Source organism: Chanodichthys erythropterus, chromosome 17, assembly GCF_024489055.1.
Source record: "Chanodichthys erythropterus isolate Z2021 chromosome 17, ASM2448905v1, whole genome shotgun sequence".
NCBI lineage: Eukaryota > Metazoa > Chordata > Actinopteri > Cypriniformes > Xenocyprididae > Chanodichthys > Chanodichthys erythropterus.
This window is the reverse complement of record NC_090237.1, coordinates 35,874,022-35,897,745: the sequence shown is the minus strand read 5'-3', so window position 1 is coordinate 35,897,745 and position 23,724 is coordinate 35,874,022. Positions and strand designations below refer to the sequence as shown.

Genomic DNA, 23,724 nt, shown 5'->3' with positions numbered 1-23,724 from the left:
ACACATCACAAGTACAAACGAGACCCGACAAAGACACACTGACAGAACTGAACTGATATACACACACACTAATGAACTCAAATGACTAACAACTGTGACAATCAAGTTAGTCTCCATGGTGACTGATGATGGCGGGAAAACAGAACAAAGGGACATGTGACAAAATGCAAACCAAAACAAACAGAACATGACTGTGACAGCATTATAGGTCCCCTTTAATTACTTTTCCCTTAAAAAGTAAGGTAAGGGATTACTTTTCATTTTTATGTAATTTAATTACAGTTACTTCTGATGTACTTGCATTAAATACTTTTATAGACTATAGACTAATTCTATATAAAACAATAGTGGATTTAACATCAAAATTAAATGTCGTCAACTGGTCGAGGTTGATATGGTATTTAGAAAGTAATTAGTGATAAGTAATCCAATACTTTTTAAATAGAGTAATTAAAGTAATCCCATTGCACCGTTGAAGATTTCATTAGTAGCTTTACTGTTTTTTAGAGTAACTTACCCAACACTGCGGTTACATTTCATTTTTTGTAATTTTAGCTTTTTTGTCATTTAATAAATGTACATATACAACAAGGGGTGTGGGCTACATTTTTGTAAATAAATCAGACATTAATCCTGTGTCCTTAACTGGACTGTATCCCGGCCTTGCAGACTCTCTTTCCTAAATATTCAGTATTTGTATGGGCACTCAAGTAATTTATTTATAGTCATTTAAATGACCGGCCTAAGAATTTCCAGTATGCTCTGTCCACATTAAGAGTGGATGGTCATTTAAAGCCTTTTAGAAAAGAAAAAGAAGTAAGATACATTTTATAAAAAACATCCCATAGGAATTTTTATTTTGATGATTCTGTGTTTCACAAGGCTCCCCCTTCTGGTGATGAATATAAATCACTAGACATTTATTTCTTTCCAAGCTAATGCAAATGTTGTGATTAAACTGAATAAAGACAAAAAGCTGATTTTGAGATCTTTGTTTTGACAGGCGTATAGGTCATGGGTGCGGAAGAACGGCGAAGAGAAGAGACTCCCAGCTGTCAATCTGACAAACGACCAGCTCTTCTTCGTAGGTTTTGCACAGGTATGAAAAGACATGCAAAAAGAGAAGCAAGTATGTAAAAATAATAAGTATGACATGAAACACCTGTTTACCCAACTACTGTGTAGCTGGTAAACACTCTGTGCCTCAGCAATACAGGCGTGACAGAACAAGAAATGAATTTGATGAATAAAATAACACTTTTTTAATGATTTCTACAATTAGGATCTATAAATTAACATTAGTCGATCCTTTAGGTATCATGATCTAACAACATTTTTATTATTATTTTGCTTAATGTTAATATATTTAAATTATATAAATATATTATTTTAGTATATATTAACAAAGATTAATAAACTAACAGTGATTTGAATTTTAATCTTTTTACAGCATATCTTAATCTTGGTAAATGTTAATATGTAATCATATTAATGTTAATGTATTAACATCATCGAACTTATAGTGGTAATATATTATTATGTAGAAATTAAATTGCCTTGATAAATCAAAATGTATTTTTTTGTTTATGTTCATATATGTAAATATGATAATATATATATATATATATATATATATATATATATATATATATATATATATATATATATATTATAACTTAACCTTATTTTCAGGTGCTATATGATGTGGTGACAGAATAAGTAATGAATTTTCTTAATAAAATAACAATTTAATGCTTTTTAATGATAAAATAACACTGAAAGATTAATAAGTGATTAGATTTAATATTAACACGGAATTATATGTAATGTATTATATAATATTATACATAATTACATTGTTAATATATTAATAATTAAGAAATGAATGTTAATATTAAATGATTATCTGGGATAATCTTAATAAAATTAATTCTGGTTAGCACTGATGTATGATGTTATATATTTTAATGTTGACACTTGGCAATAAGGTTAAGTTAGCATGAACTAACAATGAAAAATACTTCTAAAACATTTATTAATCGTTGTTAATGTTAATATCAACAGTATTAAAGTCAAAAGTTGTATCTGTTAATATTATTTAATGGACCTGAGCTGACATGAAATAATGAACAGTTGTATTTTTATTAACTACAAAAAACAAAGATTTTTAAAAACTAGCAAAGGTCTTCCTCATTGTTAGTTAGGTAATGTGTTAACGAATGAGACCTTATTGTAAAGTGTTACTATTATGTTATCCATATTTTTTTTTTAATATACTAAAACTTTTTAAAGCAAATAAAGCACATTGTGAAAACATGTGGTCTCAGAAACGCATTCCTTTGGCTCCTCTTCTTAGGTCTGGTGCTCTGTCCGAACGCCAGAAAGTGCTCACGAGGGCCTGATGACGGACCCTCACAGCCCACCCAAATACCGTGTCATCGGCACCCTGTCCAACTCGCCCGACTTCGCAGAGCACTTCCAGTGTCCGCTGGGCTCTCCCATGAACTCAGGCCACCGCTGTGAGGTGTGGTAGGACTGGCACCCACAAGACACCAGCTTGCTTACACAGACCAGCCTGGCCTCCCAAAAAAACGCTGAACGGACAGTTTTGGCTCTTTCCCAAGCACTGTTTTTTTATTTATGTGCTAAAGTTATTTGAGGAGTCGGGCCGAATGCAGGAGGATGAGGCGAGCGCCTGCCAACGTTGATCTTCTCCAGTGTTCGAATCGACCGTTATCACATTTTCCTCTGCCGCCACATCAGCCCGCGTGGGCTCGCTTTATTTATTTGTTCGCCGAACTCGAGGGACGCTTACTTGTGTGTTTCTGTGCTTCATACCCTGATTGCTTGTCTTCTGATTTGGAAGATGTGACCACTGTGAAGCCACTGGGAATGTCTCTCCGTGACCTCACAGGAAATGTTTGGCTCCATCTGTGATGACTTCACAGGAAGATTCAAGGAAGATTCACAGGAAGTCCTGAACGACATCTGTGACCCCCCACAGGAAGGAAGAAAGCCTATTTCCCAATTGTGATTTCATAGAAACGCTATTAAATGACAGGGAGAGCTACTGTTTGTTCATCCCACCTGTGTATTATGTTTTGATCTTGACAAAGTTGAAATGAAATGTTCATTTTAAACTGCTCTTTGCCAAAGAACAATTTTAGTTTTGTTCCTTGTGTAAGTGAAAGTGGAAATTTGCACTGCTTCGACCTTCAGTAATTCCATTCCAGTGTAATTCCAGTGTGTTTGCCCAAAGACATTTACTTGTATGTGAACGCTGTGTTTCCGTGTCTGTAAAGGGATGTCTCCATGTTGTTTGAACTTTGTCAAGTCTGCTGAAATGTTCACGTTACGTTCTCAAAACCACTAAAAGGGTGAATCTCACCAATGTTCGAGTCATATTTCACCCCCAAATCAGTAGATTATTAGGATTATTTGCATAAAAAAATGTATTTTTAGAGCTATTTAGACTTTTCACATGGTTCTCATGACAATTTAACACATTATTCCTCAAATTCATTACAATTATACTCTGTAAATAATGTTACAGTAAACAAATACTGTAATACAATAACTCTTTTGAAATCAACATAAATTAGAGGTTGTACAAAAATAGCACCAAAATGAACTATTACAAATTAAATTATGATAATTTAATGATTAATTATTATACAGTTAAATTATATGTATTCATTACCGTTTAAAAAATGTTAGGGGTCAGTACGTTTTCATTTAAAGAAATACATTTATGTTGCGAGGATTCATTAAATGGATCAAAAGTGACAGTAAAGGCTTTTTTACATTGTTCCAAAAACGTTCTGTTTCAAATAATTGCTGTTATTTTGAACTTTCTTTTCATCAAAAAACCCTGAAGAAAATATATCAAATATTGATAAGAAATCAGCATATTAGAATGATTTCTGAAGGCATTTCATGTGACACTGAAGTCTGGAGTAATGATGCTGAAAATTCAGCTTTGATAACAGGAATAAATTACATTTTTAAATATATTAAAGAATAAAATAGTTCTTATAAATTGTAATATTTCACAATATCACTGATTTTACTGTATTTTTGAATAAATAAAAGCAGTCTTAGTGAAAATAAAGAGGTTTATTTCAAAAACTTAACAAAAAAACTTACCAACCCATTTTTATTATGATGATAATGACATTTTTTTTCTTTTGCATCACAATAATAAGATGTGTTGCCTAATATATATATATATATATATATATATATATATATATATATATATATATATATATATATATATATATATATGACATCCTAATAACAGGGTTCATTTTCTATCATGTTTAGTTGAAATAAGACACATTCTTGACATGTTTCTTGAGATCTGCTAAACTTTCCAGCATGCCTAAAGTGTTTCAGAAAGTTGCATCAGATGTCATTGTATGTTTAGACAGATTAAATTACTCATTTCAGGTTGGATTGCTTCTGTGTCCAATCCCATCTCCAGCATTTTCAGTTGCTGTAAATTTACCCTGCGAGTACATTTTAATCAGAATGTTTGATATGTTTGTGCTTTTGGAGTGGCCAGTTTTTCTTTTGAACCTGCTTTTGCTTTCCTAAAGCAGGCCGGTTGTGTCATTTGATGTATTTTACTGCTGCTGACTTCACCTTTTGTTGGTTTTTGTTTATTTTAAACCACAGTTTAATTGCACCATTTTAAAAACTCAAGCGGTAAGTGTGTTTGGCATCTTATTCCGTCAGTTGGGATATAAACATCCACATTTCAACTCTATTTTCTACATAGCTAGAAGCTGAGAGCACTAATTAGCCACGCTGAGATGAGGTTAACTGATGAATGTTACTGCCATTAAATTCAAAGATTCTGTTAACAAACACTGTAGATTATTGTGACACTCTGATTTGGTAAAGCTATTTAAGGAATAATTAACCCAAAAATTAAAATTCTAAAAGCTTCACTGTATGCTTTCTTTGAATGGAAAAGAGAGGCATGAACATTTTTTCAAAATATCACCTTTTTTGTTTCATTGAAGAAAGACAGTCATACAGGTTTGGACTGAGGCAAATGGCAGAATTTTCATTTTTTTGGGGTGAATTATTTCTTGAACTGTTTAGTCAAATCTTCTTCACTTATGTGACTGAACGCCTCCTGAATTCCGCTTTGTATATGTATCAAACACCATGAATATTTTTCCATTCACGGGCTCCATGAGGATTATGGGGCAGATGTCAGTCTAAAGTTTTGCCATGGATAAGCATTTGGTTTTGGCCTTAATTATTTTCTGTAGACCTATGGAATCGATGTACATAGATAGACTTAAATATATTCCAAGTTATATTAAAAGGAAACTTGAAATGTTTCAAAGCCTTTAAATAGCCAGTAAATGCCATTTAAGTGTGTTATATACCTGCTTTATTTGCAACCTGAGTCTCAAATACCAAAATGCCAATCCAGAATTTCCTTTTGAGACCTGAAAGAAGTTTTTGACTGATTATCTTAATGTTTTTTTTTTTTTTTTTTTGCTGGATGAAAGCCATTTATTGAGTTTTGGCTTGAGTGGAATGAAGGTATCTATCACATTCTGACACTCACACACTTTCAGTGTTTCGAAGAAATTCAACTTATAGAAAAGATAGATGTGAATTATTATTTTCCAGAATGTCATTAAATGTGCCACATACCACATTCCGCTCATAATTATGGGATGGTACAGGGTGATATTGTCCACCCTCTCACTGTTAAATACTGAAATTGTCCATCATCTTCATGAAGATGCCTTATTTAATTTATATACTGTACATTCACCATTTAATCAACTGTAGTTTGATGTCATTTCTCTTTTGTACTGCTGGTGTTGATGCTTGAGAGGTTACACTGTCGTATAGTTGTGTTTTCTTTTCTTTCTTTTTTTTTAATCTGACAACATTCCCTGAAATATTAGTTGAGTGGGGAATATGCTCTGCCCAGTGTGTAGTGCAACATTCAACCTAGAGAACTGTCAATGAACATGAAATAAAGGATATATATTATAAAAAAAACTACATTTTCACTTGGTTTATTTTAAAACTGTTCACTTAGTTACTGCTGAAATATTTTGTTGTAATTTATGGAGGTAATGCAGTAATAATTATTTATATTTCTATTTATTACTACATTACCTCGGCCACAGAGTCCGAGGCCGTTCCAAGCTCCTTCATCTTGGCCACAGAGCTCGTTCCAAGCTCCTTCATCTTGGCCACAGAGCTCGTTCCAAGCTCCTTCATCTTGGCCACAGAGCCAGTTCCAAGCTCCTTCATCTTGGCCACAGAGCTCATTCCTAGCTCCTTCATCTTGGCCACAGAGCTCATTCCAAGCTCCTTCATCTTGGCCACAGAGCTCATTCCAAGCTCCTTCATCTTGGCCACAGAGCTCGTTCCAAGCTCCTTCATCTTGGCCACAGAACTCGTTCCAAGCTCCTTCATCTTGGCCACAGAACTCGTTCCAAGCTCCTTCATCTTGGCCACAGAGCCAGTTCCAAGCTCCTTCATCTTGGCCACAGAGCTCATTCCAAGCTCCCTCATCTTGGCCACAGAGCTCATTCCAAGCTCCTTCATCTTGGCCACAGAGCCAGTTCCAAGCTCCTTCATCTTGGCCACAGAACTCGTTCCAAGCTCCTTCATCTTGGCCACAGAGCCAGTTCCAAGCTCCTTCATCTTGGCCACAGAGCTCATTCCAAGCTCCTTCATCTTGGCCACAGAGCTCATTCCAAGCTCCTTCATCTTGGCCACAGAGCCAGTTCCAAGCTCCTTGATCTTGGCCACAGAGCTCATTCCAAACTCCTTCATCATGGCCACAGAGCCAGTTCCAAGCTCCTTCATCTTGGCCACAGAGCTCATTCCAAGCTCCTTCATCTTGGCCACAGAGCCAGTTCCAAGCTCCTTCATCTTGGCCACAGAACTCGTTCCAAGCTCCTTCATTTTGGCCACAGAGCCAGTTCCAAGCTCCTTCATCTTGGCCACAGAGCTCGTTCCAAGCTCCTTCATCTTGGCCACAGAGCTCATTCCAAGCTCCTTCATCTTGGCCACAGAGCTCATTCCAAGCTCCTTTATCTGGGCCACAGAGCTCGTTCCAAGCTCCTTCATCTTGGCCACAGAGTTCGTTCCAAGCTCCTGCATCTTGGCCACCGAACCAGTTCCAAGCTCCTCCATCTCGGCCACAGAGCTCGTCCAAGCTCCTTCATCTTGGCCACAGAACCAGTTCCAAGCTCCTCCATCTTGGCCACAGAGCTCGTTCCAAGCTCCTTCATCTTGGCCACAGAGCTCGTTCCAAGCTCCTTCATCTTGGCCACAGAGCGGCCACAGAGCCAGTTCCAAGCTCTTTCATCTTGGCCACAGAGCTCATTCCAAGGTCCTTCATCTTGGCCACAGAACCAGTTCCAAGCTCCTCCATCTTGGCCACAGAGCTCGTTCCAAGCTCCTTCATCTTGACCACAGAGCTCATTCCAAGCTCCTTTATCTGGGCCACAGAGCTCGTTCCAAGCTCCTTCATCTTGGCCACAGAGCCCGTTCCAAGCTCCTCCATCTTGGCCACAGAGCTCGTTCCAAGCTCCTTCATCTTGGCCACAGAGCTCGTTCCAAGCTCCTTCAACTTGGCCACAGAGCTTGTTCCAAGCTCCTTCATCTTGGCCACATAGCCAGTTCCAAGCTCCTTCATCTTGGCCACAGAGCTCGTTCCAAGCTCCTTTATCTGGGCCACAGAGCCAGTTCCAAGCTCCCTCATCTCTGCCACATAGCCAGTTCCAAGCTCCCACTTCTTGGCCAAGGAGGCTGGTTTAAGTTCCCTCATCTCCGCAAGGAGGCTGTTCCAAGCTCCTTCATCTTGGCCACAGAGCCTGTTCCAAGATCCCTCATCTCAGCCAATGAGGCTGTTTCAAGCTCCCTCATCTCAGTCATGGAGGCTGTTTCAAGTTTCTTTCTCCTTTTCTCCCTGTTTTAAGTTCCCTCATCTCTGCCAAGCTCCTTCATCTTGGCCACAGAACCAGTTCCAAGCTCCTTCATCTTGGCCACAGAGCTCATTCCAAGCTCCTTCATCTTGGCCACAGAGCTCATTCCAAGCTCCTTTATCTGGGCCACAGAACTTGCTCCATGCTCCTCCATCTTGGCCACAGAGCTCATTCCAAGCTCCTTCATCTTCGCCACAGAGCCCTTTCCAAGCTCCTTCATCTTGGCCACAGAGCTCGTTCCAAGCTCCTTTATCTGGGCCACAGAGCTAGTTCCAAGCTCCCTCATCTCTGCCACATAGCCAGTTCCAAGCTCCCACTTCTTGGCCAAGGAGGCTGGTTTAAGTTCCCTCATCTCAGCAAGGAGGCTGTTCCAAGCTCCTTCATCTTGGCCACAGAGCCTGTTTCAAGCTCCCTCATCTCAGTCATGGAGGCTGTTTCAAGTTTCTTTCTCCTTTTCTCCCTGTTTTAAGTTCCCTCATCTCTGCCACAGAGTCCCTTGCCTCAGTCAAGGTGGTCGTTTATTGCCACCTTAATACAACAGGAACATCTTTGAATTTCTCCAGTACCCAGTTCCCCTCTGGCAGCACCTCCCTGGTTATCTGCCCTGCCGGCACTTCCTTCTTAATTGACATTCCAAACATCATCATTTTCTCAGCCAGCATACCCAAGACCTTCTCAGCCGGTCCTCCATTAATCACTTTCACTGCTGGCCTTCCAGAGTCCCTCCTCGGGACATCCTCCCTCCCATTGCCGGCTCCACCCTGGCTCCCTACACTTCTCATCTCGTCTGCTCATTTCTGGGTGTGTGGTTCCATCTTCAACCTGTGATAAAGCAAGGGCGGGTTAACTTCCATACTTTACCATTTGAACTGTTTCCAGTTCTTGTTTATGCTGCTGTTGTCAATAAATACCTACATTTGGGTTCTCACATTGTTACTTTGATTCTTGTCACCCTGAGCATTTCTTTTACAGAAATTGTAACATTTTATGAATTATATAAGACAGTGGTTCCCAAACTGGGGTACGCGTATCCCTCTACCCCTGACAAAAGGGTTACGCGAATGCTAAGTAGCATTTAATTCTAACTTAAAATAATATTAAAATCGAGTATGTATTTCTAACTGCCATAATGTCGTAAATCCAGTACATTTAATCAAATTACCTCATCATTTGCAGTCAAAAATGACTGTATCCACACAAGCAACATGCATATGATAGATCACGTACAGATTCTGCTGCCTTAAATTGTGCTAAATTACTGTCTTTTCTCAACAGTAAAAGTGGGGTTTAGCACGTACTCGCATGAAGAACAAATATAGACAAAGATAATGGATTAGTTTCGATTTACGACACAAACTTTCTCAGATACAAAAACATACCTTGTGTGAGTTCTTGTTTTTAATGATGATAACGATGATGCAATTGTTCCCAAATATCCACATGACTGCAAACGTAACATTATTATACAACAAAAAATGTACATTTTAAACACAGTACTGTCAGTATTTACTCTATTTTGCAATTAAATAACAGTTCTAACGAAAACCACAGCAGAACTAAAACACACGTCTGTGTTTCGCGAACAATTCTGTGGCTTTGAACGAATCGTGAATGATTCAGTGATTCATTCACAGCCACTTGCTTCGTTAATAAATGAATGACTCGATGACTCACTCATAAAAACAGTGACTTGCTGCCACCTACTGGCAGGTTTAGTTTAATATTTAAAAAGTTTTACTTAGTTTTACCATCATTGCATATTTCTTCATTAAACATTTTTTATTTAAAACATTATTTATTTTAAAAAGTTATTCATAAAGGTAAAAAAATGCACTGGAAAATCAATTTAGGGGGCAAATATTGTCCCTCAATGGTAAAGCAGTGGTGACTGCAGTCGAAGTGGAAGAGAGGGTGTACGCAGAAGGATGGGAAACCCTTCAGGGGGTACTCCAAGCTAAAAAGTTTGGGAACCACTGATATGATGATTGAGATGATGATTTGTTCCTGCTTTAACTGTTTACATGTTTTTCAGAAATATTTCTAACTGTGTAAGTTGTAAATGTAAAAACAGAAATATTTAGGAAGAAAACCAAATGTATATAAACAAAAAATTTAAATGATCAAGCTGAATGTAAGGCAAAAAGGGGTTAATTGTACCCTGACCTTTAGTTTTTCTCTTAAATGTCCATAGAAGTTTTTGTATGATGGTTTTAGTATTATCAAAATTACAAAATTTGTGAGATTTATTCCATCTGAACAGTTTTGCCTTGCATTCGTCACTTCCGAGTTCTAGAATCTCACCATTACCATGAAATAATTATTTCTTTAAATTGATTCTTCAGATAACTGACAATGCATTGTGTAATAATAATTGTGTTCATCAGAGCTCTTTTATCCTGTTTAGCTGGATTTTGCTGCTTTGTGCCTGTAGCATTGTCTTGTGTGTTACTGATGTATTCTAAAGTGAAAGATATCATGATACATATTACAAAATACTATCATAATATATGTTCCAAAGGTCTCTCATTAAATAAACTTCCTCTTTCATTATTCTGGGTTCACATATATTTCAAATATTAATGCAATTTATTTAATTTAGCAGTTTTAAAACTGTTAAGCATGAAAAAGTTCTATATATGAAATAACGGTAAAAATTGCAAATAAAGCTAATGTTTTTGCACTGACACGATTGACACACTGATACTGTATACAAGTCATTTGTTTGGTTTCAGCGCATGTCTGTGTGTCCATATTTGCACACATGTGTGTGTAGCTGAAGTTAAAAGAAACTCCTCCTTAACAGCAAACATTATCAGATTCTACCCCTCCTTTTCCTCTTCACTTGCACTCTATTCCTCCTTTCCCGACGGAGAGTTTTTCCCTCCAAGCCATATCCTGCAACAGCTCTGAAGCCTTGGAAAGAAACACTTTTGGAAAAGATTTTAAAGATAATGTCAACATCTTTGAGCTGAGGAGAACTGGAGGAGCCACACTCAACAAATGCAGAGAGGAGGAGAGAGAGATTCAGGAAGGAAACTACAGGTGAGCAGCGAGAGAGATGAGATGCAAAATGAGCCACAAAACACTGCCATGAACTATGAGACATAGCTGACAGGAAGTTGCTTCATTAGGCATTTATTTACGTGATTTGTTTAGGTACAATGTAATTTTTTGCAAAACACTTTTTGTATGCTGCTTTTGAGGTGGGATACAGGTAAGGTTACGTACATGTGTGGACACAATTAAGTGATAATATAAATTAGAGTACATAGTAGTTAATGACTCTATGTGAGACCTAATAGGTGAAATAATGTTTATGCTGCACTGACAAATCATTTGGCAAAGGAAACATGCCGTTACTTTTTCTGAATTCATAAACTGAGACCAACAGTTTTACGTAACACTTTATTTGAAGGTGACGTAATTACATGTTACTACATGTACTAACTCTAGTAATAACAGTAAATGATGCATAATTACAAGTAACTATCCCTAAACCAAACCCTAACCCTAAAGGATTAGTTCACTTTCAAATAAAAATTTCCTAATAATTTACTCACCCACGTCATCCCAGATGTTCATGTCTTTCTCTCTTCAGTCAAAAAGAAATTAACGTTTTTGATGAGAACATTACAGGATTTTTCTCCATATAGTGGACTTCACTGGACTCCAAACGGTTGAAGGTCAAAATTAAAGTTTCAGTTCAGCTTCAAAGCGTTCTATGTGATCCCAGACGAGGAATAAGGGTCTTATCTAGAGAAACCATCGCTCAATTTCTAAAAAAAAAAATAAATAAAATGATTAACCAAAAATGCTCATCTTGAACTAGCTTTGAACTAATTGTTATATACTTGCACTAGCATATTGTATATGACAATTTAGTTCAAACTTTGACCTGTGGAGGGCAGTAATACACTTAGCAGTGTCTATACACTGCCGGGATTCTAATAGAGAAGAAGAAGAGAGCTAGTTCAAGATCAAGAGCATTTATGGTTAAAATGTATACATTTTTTATTTTTTATTTTTTAAGAAAATGAGCAATGGTTTCTCTAGATAAGACCCTTATTCCTCGTCTGGGATCATGTAGAACAATTTGAAGCTGCACTAAAACTGTCATTTTGACCTTTAACCGTCTGGAGGCCATCAAAGTCAACTATAAGGAGAAAAATCCTGGAATGTTTTCATCAAAAACCTTAATTTCTTTTCGACTGAAGAAAGAAAGACATGAACATCTGGGATGACATGGGGGTGAGTAAAATATCAGGAAAGTTTCATTTGAAAGTGATCTAATCCTTTAATATTACTCAGTACATATTTGAGTAAGTACAATGTAAACATGTCACCTTAAAATAAAGTGAGTGTAGTTTTAAACTGCAACTCAAGCTTCATCCTCTAAACTCGGCACCACTAAAATCCCATATACTTCCATTGTAAATGTCTGATGCTGATCTAACTTAAGTTTTCTAGAGTTTTCTAAACTCTTTAGACTTACCTTGACATCGCTCAGTAAAGCTTATACACTCAAAATTCAAAGTTTTTTTGAAATTTCACACAAGGCTTTTGAAGACAACGTTCAAAGTCTGGATCTGAATTATATAGAGTAAGGAACTGATTATGAGTATTATTTTTAAGTAGCTTTGATCAAAGAGTGTGATGAAAAATGCAAAATGGGGAAAATGTAATGACCATTTACATCTCCAGTTAGACTTATAGGGTTTGAAGCTGTACAGTAGGATCATTCTCTGTACAGTAGATCACTGTCGCTGTCCCGCTCGCTGTGTGGTTTGAATCCCACAGATTGATGTGAAGTCACACTCCTCTGGCACATAACATGAACACACATCTGGTATTTTGGTAGATGAGGAAGCACATTTATTTAGTTATTATTATTGTTTCTAACACTAATTCTAGATCTTGAGAGAGAAAAAAATACAATGGTGTCCAAAAATTTATAACATTGATAACTTCAATAACATTGATAATATTCAAAACCCGCTTAAATCTGGTTTTATGTTTTCAACATGATGGCCAAATCAAGCCACAGATGAAACGATTCCAAATTACAAGAGATAAGCAAGCATTCTTTTAACCGTTAACAAGCTGTTATGGATCAAATCTGTGCCAAGTAAATTAGATCTGGAAAACAGGATGTCTTCATTCAATCAAATAATACAAACTCGCATACAACTCATTCAAACAGCGATGAGCGTTAACCTGGTAGTGTCACGAATGTCAGCACACCGTCTAATGTCAAAGTCAGTTTGATGTAGAATATGACAACAGCTGAAGTTGATATCATGTTGGATTTACATCAGGATTTTAAGTAACCAAAACACAAAGAAGATTGTGCATGCTGACCATGAGAAGAGGTGAGGAAAATTAATTCTGGTCATGATAATATTTTCTGTATTATTTTTATAGTTTATGTGGGACATAGCGAGCTAGCATTGTCAGCAATGGATTGTTGAACTGGCACCAATTTCCATCTATCTTAAATACTTTAAGTTTCATTTAGCTGCATTGCTACACTAACATAAAAATAATGTAGCCTGAAATCTAGCTAGTAAAAACAAAGATGGTAAACAACAGAGAAGGTGCATTTAACCTTGCTTTTTAGTTTTGCTTTATGCAAAAGTACTCATTCATTAATTAATCAGTGATAAATTTCCATTTGCTAACAATTCATTAAAAGAATTTTAGGTGCTCTGTACAAAATGCCCAGAATTAGTAGCGGGTTGCTCCGTCAGAGTGGTGGACGCGCTGGAAACATTGACTTGAGTGATAAATCAATGCTTTACTCAAGTGTCACACTATTGTAATGTTAATAGGCTAATATTTTTAGGTTTTACACTCACATATGGATAAATGTGATTGTTTGTGGTTAATTTGATTAATTCACCATTATATAATGTAATTAGATTCACTATTTCCTAAATGAATGGTAATCTTTTGAATCCACAGGTTGATGACAAGTAGTGCTGCAGGAATGAATCCTAAATCCTAATGAGGATACATATTTTTCCATTGTCCCAAAGTTTTCAGAATGGGTTAAAGGGTTAGTTCACCCAAAAAATAAAATTCTGTCATTAATTACTCACCCTCATGTCGTTCCACACCCGTAAGACCTTCATTCATCTTCAGAACACAAATTAAGATATTTTTTGATGAAATCTGATGGCTCAGTGAGGCCTGCATTGACAGCAAGATAATTAATACTTTCAGATGCCCAGAAAGCTACTAAAGACATATTTAAAACAATTCATGTGACTACAGTGGTTCAACCTTAATGTTATGAAGCAATGAGAATACTTTTTGTGCAACAAAAAAACTAAATACTGACTTTAAGTACTGACGCAAGGCAGGTGACGCGAGCAGGGCCGGCTCTAGCCCTTTGGTTGCCCTAGGCGAGATTGCCCTAGCCCCCCTCCCCCCAAAGGACAAATACTATACACCAACTACAAGCATAGATAAATGCAACATAAAGTTACAAATAAAATATGAGTTCTAACTGTAGTATTAATTTGTGTACAGAAATGTAATAATTAAATATAAAATGAAACTGTTCACTGTGTAAATGTAATGTAATATAGATTAATCTTTGTTAAAGCTGTGTTTTGTTGTTTGACATGACAGACAACCGCAGGTATTTTTAGGTTGCTGTCACTTTAAGAGTAAGACTCCATGCACGCGCACATCCAATATACACTTCCGATTCCGAATTCTCACCTCGTTCAATTAAGACATAACCGAATGTGTTTTCGAGAATACTTTATTATTTTATTATTTTGACTGACATAATGCGTGTATGTGACCATCCAAGTGCATTGAGGACGCGAAAGAGAAATTAATTTAGGGTTTAAGAGCTATCTGGAACGCGCCTCTCTCTCTCTTTCTAGCTCTCTGTGCGCGCGAGCCTTGTATGCGCGTCTGCGCGTACCGATAACACCTGCGTGCGATACCGAATTAAATCCTCTTTTTCCTCTTCTAGCGCTGGAATAGTTTTATATCTATTTAATGTGTGAAATAGCAAAACAAAACACGTTCAAATTATAACCTGTTCACTCTATTGCGGTGAAACTTGCAAATGATCCGTGAATCACATGCGTCCCGAACCGTGGGGCTTGATCCGAACGGATCACGGATCAACAACAATCCGTTTAACCGCTAGTTCAAGGTGATGATGCACAATACTAAGCACATTTATTTCATTTAACACCTTAATGGCTGAGATGAGAAGATTTACCTCTATACTGGGTTTTCCTTTTATCTTTCTCCGTTTTCGTCCCTGTGCACCGGAGGGTTTATTAGACCGCTTCATTTTCTTCATCAACTGCGCACCTAACGTAACGTAACGGCGACCCTAGAGGGCGCCCGTGCCCCCAACATATTTGTCGCCCTAGGCAACCGCCTAGTTCGCCTATAGCAATCGCCGGCCCTGGACGCGAGTGATAACGAGCATCAGCTGTGAGTCGCACCCGTCTCGAATCTCTCACGGAGAAGCTCCGGAAGCATAAAAGGAGGAGCGACGACAGTGAAGAACGAGAGAGGACCAGGCCTGGACTTTATTTTATGTTTTATTATGTTTTATTATGTTTTGTGAGGCTGGCAGACGTCCGTGAGGGTCTGCCGGCATTACTTTTGTATTGTTCTTTGTTTATTTTATATTAAAGTTATGTGTTTAACGTTCACTGGTTCCTGCCTCCTTCTTCCCGTACATATGAACTGTTACAACGTCTTTAGTACCTTTCTAGACATATGAAAGTGTTAATTATCTTGCTGGCAATGAAGGCCTCACGGAGCTATCGGATTTCATCAAAAATATCTTAATTTGTGTTCTGAAGATGAATGAAGGTCATACGGGTGTGGAACGACATGAAGGTGAGTAATTAATGACAGAATTTTCATTTATGGGTGAAGTTACCCATTAACACAAGCTCAAGATATTTTCATATTTTGTTCTACAATATAAAATACATCAGTGAAAGACCATGTACACCTGAAATTTAAAAGAGGTGTCAGAGTTCTGGACAATTTTGAGTTTTATGAAACTTTTTTATCATCAAATTATAATTATTATTTTTTAAGTTCATTGTAAATTGTGTGAATACATTTTCAGAAAGTTTGGTGAAGTCATCTCTTTAAAAAAGCAAGATTTTTAAATGTGTTACAATAAAAGTTTATTTTGATAATTCACTGCACGTCTCATTAATCCAATGAAGCCATCAAATATTTGAGATTTTCAGTTTCTCTACGATTTTAAAGTTTGTTAACTTTCTCTACTGATGTCTTAAGATGAATACTTTGGATCTGATTGACAGTGGATCTAGACCATGGTATCCAAGTTTCTCTTCTCGGTTTGTTGATTTTCTCTTTTTTTCCATTTCTAACATAAACCTGGCTTGGTTAAAAGTTTGGTGTCTTGCCAACAAAATCCATACTAACTATATGTAATCACCTTTTCCTTAAGTTGGAATTGACAGCTAAGGTTGGGATTTGAGAGATTTATTCCAACCAAAATGCAACATTTGCCCAACGTTGGAGTTTGATGTAAAGACAACATTAGGTTTTGATATAATCAATAATAATTTTGACGTGTGTCCAATGTTGGAAGCTTGACGTAAAAAAAAAAAAAAAAAAAAAAAAAGTTTTTGTCCATCAAAATTTGACATCTGTCCAAAGTTGCAGTCTCACGTATTCCTGGAATTACAGTGATGTCCTGTGCCTACTGGGAATGCAATTCAAGGATTCCATGGAAACAAAATGGAGAAGGAGGAGCACAGCAAGACTTTAGCTACAATTAGCATTATCAGCCTTCAGGTTTTAAATAATTAAAATGATGTAAATGATTACATTCAAAGAATAGGAAAGCCTGTTTTCAGAAGTATCTCTCTACTAGGGCTGCCCCGGTCTAAAGATTTTTCTGTTCGTTTATTTAAGTCATTAGTCACATAATTTACACTTGGATATGCACCTAATAATAACACACATTTATCTATGTTATGTTAGAGTGAGCGGCCATGTAAAGTTGCTACTGTTTCAAATGATAAGCCAAATTTGAGGACAATGGATGATAGGGGAATGTTTGGGTTTCCTGCCCGATACTGTGATTACCACAAGGACCCACCGTTAATGATCAATCCCTCACGAAATGCGTGACTGTCACGATCATCGCCTGCTCCTGTCAGTTCCCGGACTACACTTCCCACAATCCTCCCTGTCTGTCACATGTTCACGTCACACCAATCACCTGTTGCCACATCCACCCTAGCACACCACACTAATCACCACACCCAGCTGCAGCTCATAACCAGGACTATAAAGGACTGTCACACACACACCACTTCACCGCGAAGTCTTGATCTTGCCCCGGCTGTCATTTCTGAGCGTTATTACCCTGTTGGATTACCTGTTACTGTCTTTGTTTGCCTAACGTTTCCTGACCCTTTGCTGCCTGCCCATCGACCCTGTGCCTGCTCTCTGGACTGTGAACCTTGCTTGTTGCCCTGACCCTCTGCTTGTCTCTGACCACGTTTCTGCCTGCTCTACATTGCTGTGTTTGCTGATGCTGACCCCTGCCTGTACGACGACGATTACTTTTAATAAAGCTTGCAAAATGGATCCCATGTCGAGTGTTGAATCATTACAGAAGACTTCGCCAATACCACGATCCAGCAGCTTTCCCGGAGTTCAGTTGTACGGTATGGACATTGATCAGTTGTTATTGTGGAGTACGCAGGGCACGCGATCGTTAGAGGATTATGTGCAGGAATATCTGGACATTGCTTACCTATCTGATCTTCCGGACTGTGCACTGATTGACTTCTTCTGTGACGGCGTCAACCAACCTCTCCAAAATCAACTAAGACGAGAGGGACCGCGTTCGTCACTCAGCAGCTTTACTGTGGGTGTCGCGGAGGAATGCGACACCATGGTGAACCCCGTAATGGCCGCCGCGCCAGGTAGCACACACAAAATGGCGGCTACCATCACAACAGCAACAGTTCATGTCTCCGCTGATCGCCCAGAGTCACGTCACGTCTCTAGATCAGTCAGGGAGCGGAGAGGGTTACGTTCCAGTGTGGCTGATCCACCGCTGTCTTCAGCACGAGCGGCTTGCATTCCAAAGCACCGGCCGTCTCGCTCTCAAGCCCCGTGGCCGCTTCGCTCTCAAGCCCGGTGGCCGCGTCGCTCTCAGGTTCGCCGGTTGCAACGCTCTCAAGTTCGCCTGTTGCAATGCTCTCAAGTTCGCCTGTTGCAGCGCTCTCAAGTTCGCCTGTTGCAGCGCTCTCAAGTTCGCCTGTTGCAGCGCTCTCAAGTTCGCCTGTTGCAGCGCTCTCAAGTTCGCCTGTTGCAGCGCTCTCAAGTTCGCCTGTTGCAGCGCTCTCAAGTTCGCCTGTTGCAGCGCTCTCAAGTTCGCCTGTTGCAGCGCTCTCAAGTTTGCCGGATGCTATGGATTCAAGCGCCTTGGACGCGATGGACAAGATGGCTGCGTTGCCAGTGCCCACGGGCAAGATGGCCGCTCCAGCCAGTGAGTCCGCTCCGGCCTGTGAGTCCGCTCCGGCCAGTGAGGCCGCTCCAACCAGTAAGGCCACCCCAGCCAGTGAGCCCGCTCCAGAGCCCGATCCAGCCAGTGAGTCCGCTCCAGCCAGTGAACCCGCTCCAGAGCCTGATCCAGCCAGTGAGTCTGCTCCAGCACAGCCTGCTCTCCTGGTCTGTCCTGTCTTGGCCCAGAGGGTCGTGCTCACTTTTTATGTCTTGGCTGTCCTGCGTGCGTTGAGGAACTCGAGCTCTATGGACTTTGTAACAGTCTGCCAGCCCAAGCCGTCTGCTGTCGTCCCAGACCAGCCCGAGCCGTCCGCTGTCGTGCCAGAGCAGCCCGAGCCGTCCGCTGTCGTGCCAGAGCAGCCCGAGCCGTCCGCTGTCGTGCCAGAGCAGCCCGAGCCGTCCGCTGTCGTGCCAGAGCAGCCCGAGCCGTCCGCTGTCGTGCCAGAGCAGCCCGAGCCGTCCGCTGTCGTGCCAGAGCAGCCCGAGTTGCCAGCTGTCGTCCCAGAGCAGCCCCAGCCTGAGCCTGCTGCCATCACTGAGCTGTCCGCTCTCCTTGGTACGGCCACGGAGGCCATCACCGAGCTGTCCGCTCTCCCTGATATGACCACTGAGCACCCTTGGTCAGCCCTGCCGCCGCCGGCCAGGCCGCCTGCACTGCCGCTGCCGCCGCCCAAGCGTTCTGCCCTGCTGGTGCCATCCAGGCCTTCGGTCCACGAACCTATTATGGACCCTGCTCAACCATGGCCATTAAGGGCCACTGAACTGTTATGTCCATCTCTGAACTGCGAATTATTATGGCCTTTAATGGACTCTGACCCGCTGGGGTCACCCCCCCCCCTAGCTGTTCCTTTTACGGCGCGAAAAAGGAGGGGGGCGTTATGTCACGATCATCGCCTGCTCCTGTCAGTTCCCGGACTACACTTCCCACAATCCTCCCTGTCTGTCACATGTTCACGTCACACCAATCACCTGTTGCCACATCCACCCTAGCACACCACACTAATCACCACACCCAGCTGCAGCTCATAACCAGGACTATAAAGGACTGTCACACACACCACTTCACCGCGAAGTCTTGATCTTGCACCGGCTGTCATTTCTGAGCGTTATTACCCTGTTGGATTACCTGTTACTGTCTTTGTTTGCCTAACGTTTCCTGACCCTTTGCTGCCTGCCCATCGACCCTGTGCCTGCTGTCTCTGACCACGTTTCTGCCTGCTCTACATTGCTGTGTTTGCTGATGCTGACCCCTGCCTGTACGACGACGATTGCTTTTAATAAAGCTTGCAAAATGGATCCCATGTCGAGTGTTGAATCATTACAGTGACTTTGCCACAAATATTTTTTTCTTTCTGTTACTCGCCGACTAATAAAATATTTGTCGACTAAGGCGACAATTAGAGGGCAGCCCTACTATCTACTGTAACCTACCTATCACACAATATATCAGAAAAAATTACTGGGAAATATTTTACTAAATTATATCTGGAAAACGGGATGTCCCCATTCAATGCAAACTGCATAATGCAAACTCACATATAACACTCTAAAAAATGCTGGGTGGTCTCAATCCATGTTTGGTCATATGGACAAACCCAACTGCTGAGTTTAAATTTAATTAAAAAAATAAATAAAAATTAAACCAACGGTTGGGTTTGTCCATATTTAACCAAAACATGGATTGAAACAACCCAGCATTTTTTAGATTTAACACATTACCACAGCTATCCTGGTATAGTATCGTGGTATAGGCCTAATCTCTTCTTGTCAAGGATTACATAGGGTAAAGTGGAGGAGGAGCACAGCGAGCATTTCACTTCAGTTAGCGTTATCTGCCTTCAAGTTTTAGATAATTCAAATTATGTAAATGGTAATGTTCAATGAATAGGAGAGCATATTTTCAGAAGTATATCTACTGTGACCTATGTACCTCATCAGACAATGATATAGGCCTATAAGAAAAATTTTACTGGGGCACAGAAAAGCTATTCTGGGGCTCTTGCCACAGTAAAAAGGGGCTAGCGACAGGGTTGCCAGGTTTTCACAACAAAACCCGCCCAATTTGCTCTTTTGGCGGGGCTCCCCTGGTAAAGTTCACATTCCAGGGATTAAATATCGTATTATTTTGGGTCGATTCAACCTGGGGACATGAAAAACAACCGCAAACTTGGCAACACTGGCTAGCGACGCCCCTGAGATGAATGTCTTCTAATTTCTTTAATTTCTTAAAGGTGCCATTGAATGCTTTTTCACAAGATGTAATATAAGTCTAAGGTGTCACCTGAATGTGTCTGTGAAGTTGCAGCTCAAAATACCCCATAGATTTTTTTAAATTATTTTTTTTAACTGCCTATTTTGGGGCATCATTAAATATGCACCGATTCAGCGTGCTTCCCCTTTAAATGCTCGCGCTCCCTGCCCCCCGAGCTCGCGACTCCATAATACATTGCATAAACAAAGTTCACACAGCTAATATAACCCCTCAAAATTGATCTTTACAAAGTGTTTGTCATGCAGCATGTCTAATCGCGTAAGTATGGTATTTATTTGGATGTTTACATTTGATTCTGAATGAGTTTGATAGTATGCTCCGTGGCTAATGGGCTAATGCTACACTGTTGGAGAGATTTATAAAGAATGAAGTTGTGTTTATGAATTATACGGACTGTGTTTAATAATGAAAATAACGACATGACTCTGATCTCCGTGAATACAGTGAGAAACGATGGTAACTTTAACCACATTTAACAGTACATTAGCAACATGCTAACGAAACATTTAGAAAGACAGTTTACAAATATCACTAAAAATATCATGGTATCATGGATCATGTGAGTTATTATTGCTCCATCTGCCATTTTTCGCTGTTGTCCTTGCTTGCTTCAGACCTTGCTTGCATAAAGTCTGTTGACTCAGCTGTGCTGCTCCAGATGTTAATTCTGCCTTGTCTAATGCCTTGAACATGGGCTGGCATATGCAAAATTTGGGGGCGTACATATTAATGATCCCGACTGTTGCGTCACAGTCAGTGCTGAGATTCGCCTGTTCTTCAGAGGTCTTTTGCACAAATCAAATTTACATAAGAAGTAGGAAACAATGGTGTTTGAGACTCACTGTATGTCATTTCCATGTACTGAACTCTTGTTATTCAACTATGCCAAGGTAAATTCATTTTTCAATTCTATGCCTTTAAATTATGCTGGATTATATCGCTGTGAGTATTACTTAAATTTGGTTTAAGTTAATTTTGTTATTTTCTTGTCATTTTATCGTTACTATTATGTTAAAATTACTATTAAGTTTTGAGCATTACTTAGAAGGATCAACTGTCTGAAACAATGCAGTGATGTAATACTTTAAAGCATGCATTAGTATGACACATGACCCAAATTTGTCCCTCAGACTGCTAAATTGGTAGAAGTGATTCCCTCACTGACCCCTTTAACTAATATCCTGACTCTATCTGTTTCAGAGATCAGACTCAACACTTGGGTGGTGTAATGACACATACAATGTTTCATAGACATAGAGTGTTTAATGCCTCTTGGTTTGATATTTTGCTAAAATGCAATAACATTCATTCATTTTCCCAGTTATATGAAATATATTTGTGGTTGAAGGAAAGTGTTTGTACTGTTGTTCTACAGTATGTATAAAGTTTCTCTCTGGGACTCTAGGCTCTTTAGGGAGGATTTCTAAGTACATAGTGTGCACATCTTTAATTGGTTCATTGTATGCTGTTTACTCTTCTGAAGTCATCTCACTTTACCTATATATATATATATATATAGGTTTTAATTTTGAGAACTATTTGATCATCATGCTCTGTTTGAGGTCTGAAAGAGCATTGTAATACCTCAAAAATATCCAAACAGGTTAATGCATTATTTACAGTATCAGTCAAAAGTTTGGAATAAGTACTTTTTTTATGTTTTTGAAATAAGCATCTAATGCTAACCAAGGCTGCATTTATTTGATCAAAAATACAGATAAAATAGAAAAACTATGAAATATTATTACAATGTCATATGATCAGTGTTGTCAAGTCCACGGTTTTCCCGCGGAATTGGGCTACTTTTACACTGTTGCCGTGGGTTGTTTTCATGTCCTCAGGTTGAATCGACCCAAAATAACGCGATATTTAGTCCATGGAATGCGCATTTTACCAGTGGTTTTTACCGTGGGACCCCCCTGAAATTCGATTGGGCTAGTTTTGAGGAGCAGCTGATTTGATGTTCAAGAAACATTTCTTATCATGATCAATGTTGAAAACAGTTTTTCCTGCTTAATATTTTTGTAGAAATATTCCATTCAAAAGTTTGGGTTAAGATTTAATACAAATAAAAAGAGATATTGATGTTTTTTTATTCGGCAAGGATGCATTAAAGGTGCCGTAGAATGTCTTTTCAAAAGATGTAATATAAGTCTAAGGTGTCCCCTGAATGTGTCTGTGAAGTTTCAGCTCAAAATACCCCATAATTTTTTTTTATTCATTTTTTTAACTGCCTATTTTGGGGCATCATTAACTATGCGCCGATTCAGGCTGCGCGGCCCCTTTAAATCTCTCTCTCCCTGCCCTCCCGAGCTCTCGACTATAAGTGCAGTTATACAGTGCATAAACAAAGTTCACACAGCTAATATAACCCTCAAATGGATCTTTACAAGATGTTCGTTATTCATGCTGCATGCATGCATGCATCGATTCCTGTGAGTAAAGTATTTATTTGGATGTTTACATTTGATTCTGAATGAGTTTGATAGTGCTCTGTGGCTAACGGCTAATGCTACACTGTTGGAGAGATTTACAAAGAATGAAGCTGTGTTTATGAATTATACAGACTCCAAGTGTTTAAAAATGAAAATAGCGACGGCTCTTGTCTCCGTGAATACAGTAAGAAACGATGGTAACTTTAACCACATTTAACAGTACATTAGCAACATGCTAACAAAACATTTAGAAAGACAATTTACAAATATCACTAAAAATATCATGATATCATCGATCGGTCAGTTATTATTGCTCCATCTGCTATTTTTCGCTGTTGTTCTTGCTTGCTTACCTAGTCTGATGATTCAGCTGTGCACAGATCCAGACTGTAACGAAGCGGGACTCAAGCAGAGATCCATGTGCAAGCTTTTATTAAAGTAGAGTGGTCGTACAGGCAGGGTCAAAACAGGAACAAACAGGAACAGTGAGGAA

The 23,724-nt window shown here is 39.2% G+C and overlaps 2 protein-coding genes across 8 annotated transcripts in view; both read left to right on the top strand.

The window, feature by feature from the left end:
* ece2b (endothelin converting enzyme 2b) overlaps positions 1-6,011 on the top strand; it is an 89,283-nt gene extending 83,272 nt beyond the window's left edge. For all 7 annotated transcript variants that reach the window (XM_067366343.1, XM_067366344.1, XM_067366347.1 and 4 more), the window contains 2 exons: positions 1,004-1,099; positions 2,357-6,011. In XM_067366343.1, the coding sequence (XP_067222444.1) occupies positions 1,004-1,099; positions 2,357-2,533 (273 nt within the window). In that variant the 3' untranslated portion in view covers positions 2,534-6,011. The remainder of the gene's footprint in view (positions 1-1,003; positions 1,100-2,356) is intronic.
* Positions 6,012-10,881: 4,870 nt separating this feature from the next.
* ano7 (anoctamin 7) overlaps positions 10,882-23,724 on the top strand; it is a 53,149-nt gene continuing 40,306 nt past the window's right edge. Inside the window, exon 1 of the mRNA XM_067365587.1 lies at positions 10,882-11,021. The gene's annotated coding sequence lies outside the window, so the exon portion shown is untranslated. The remainder of the gene's footprint in view (positions 11,022-23,724) is intronic.